General features: G+C 38.0%; 1 protein-coding gene across 1 annotated transcript; it reads right to left on the bottom strand.

Annotated features, from left to right (window-relative positions):
- Positions 1-352: 352 nt before the first annotated feature.
- Positions 353-1651, bottom strand: LOC116005628. The gene is made up of 2 exons (XM_031245874.1): positions 1449-1651; positions 353-844 (listed from the first exon to the last, which is right to left on the bottom strand). The coding sequence occupies exons 1-2, from the start codon at positions 1649-1651 to the stop codon at positions 568-570; spliced, it is 480 nt and encodes a 159-aa protein (XP_031101734.1). The 3' UTR covers positions 353-567.
- Between the last annotated feature and the right edge of the window lie 300 nt (positions 1652-1951).

A 1951-nucleotide genomic window follows, 5' to 3' on the forward strand; every position in this document is an offset into this window, starting at 1 on the left:
ATTAAATTACGTTTCTCAATATGCAAAGCTTGCAAGAATTCTCGACTGATAACTGGACGGTATGCATGGAGGAAGCAGATTAGCTTAAATGCAGGGCTAATGTGTTGCCAAGTACATTTCTGTCGCTCAATTATCACAAAGGTTCTGATGAGAACTGATGAAATGTCATGTGAAGCATCAAGCGATTCAGATTTGTGAAATAAACCAGAACAAGAATTGAAAATAATGGCAGAAAGTAAATAGAACAGAATTTACATAGCTCAAAATTGTGTCTATGTCCATGGAAGAATTTCTAGCAATTTATTTATATGCAACCCTAAAAATTACCCATATATTATACCACGTGGTGCTGTCCCGCCCTACTCCGCATTATGTGCGAGTCACTCTGCTGCTCTCCTCCGTTTTGTCCAACACCTATCATCCTCAAGTATATATAAAGCATACATAATAGAGATGGTGCCAGAGCAAGTTACAGGTTACAACTGGTTGGTGTTGGGAGGGAAAATTGTTAGGCGGAGGTCGATAAAGACCGTGCCTCTTTTTGGCCTGAGTGGGAAGAACTTGATCCTAACAAGATTTAGGTGTAAGGTGTATGGTGTGGGTTGTGTAACTGCGGGTGCCTTCTTGAACTCCAATCAGTTGAATTCCTTTGTGTTTTGGTGCCCTGGAGTAGTAGTAGTGTTGGGTGCAAATTGAGGCCTTTGGGAGATGAAGAACCCTGACTAGGCATGTATTTTCCAGATTTGGGATTGCATGAAGATGAGAAGGGAGATCTATGAGGAAGCCTCCGTGTTCATGTGTGCTGCCTTTTACCCATGAATATGATGCTCTTCTTCCACTTCTGCTGCACAAAATACCCACTAATGCACCTGCATGTACACACATATACATATATTATGCTTCATTCTGTACATTTAATCAATTTTTTAGACTTTGTGTCTCCCAATGAGACCCCGGCCATATCTTCAATGGGGATCGAACCCCACCACACAACAATAAAATCAAATCACTCACCCAAAAATGTATTTTTATAAGAATTGAAAAGAAGTTTACACCACATTAGATAGATATTTGGGCAAAGAAATGTTAGACTTGATAATCATAAAGTTTTAAGTTTGACTTTAGTGATAAAAACTGTTTCTATTTATTGATTTTTTGGTTTGATGTGATTAGCTATAGACAGCTCTCATTGTAATTTTTTAATGGCTAGAATCACAGTGCCGGTTTCACTCAAAGCGTAGATTTGGATAAATAAAAAAAATGAATTAGTTGCGAGTTTCACTCAAAGCACACCTTGAATAAATCTAAGAATGAAGAACTCACTTCTAACCTCATTTTACAAAGGTTTAGTCATTATAATCTTATATGAAATATTAATGATAAAAAATTGAAAGTTGATGAAGTGTACTTAATTGAATTGTTACGAACCTGAGATGGGCTAAAGAGACGAGCTTTCATCGCCGTCGTCGGTGCAAGTCTGGCAAACAACTTTACCTTCAATCTGAACGGTGGAGATCTTGTCTTCACCATAGCCAGCCATTTTCACAAGCTCCTCTCTACTATAAACCTCATCAATAATAAGATTCGCCGTCGCCGGAGATTCAACAATTACGACAAGAAATATGAAAGCTTGCAATAATGGTGAACCCATCACCCGGCCTGATTAGGAAGGCAGCTAGAGCTCCCTTGAAAGGACTTTTTCCAATATTTTGATGGAATGAAGAGACAATGAAATGCTACCATCTTTATTCGATTTATTTACACAAAATGGATAACTTAGGGTGTGTTTGGTTGGCACATGGGAACCGGAATGGGAATGAGAATCAAATACTTGGTAATGAATTAATGATAATGAGTTTTGGTGAAAATGTTTTGCATGTTTGATGGCAGGGTAGAATTAGAATAATTACCAATATTGAGGGTGTGTTTGGTTCGAATCGAAATTGGAATG

The sequence above is a fragment of the Ipomoea triloba genome, chromosome 15 (assembly GCF_003576645.1).
Source record: "Ipomoea triloba cultivar NCNSP0323 chromosome 15, ASM357664v1".
In the NCBI taxonomy this organism is placed as follows: domain Eukaryota; kingdom Viridiplantae; phylum Streptophyta; class Magnoliopsida; order Solanales; family Convolvulaceae; genus Ipomoea; species Ipomoea triloba.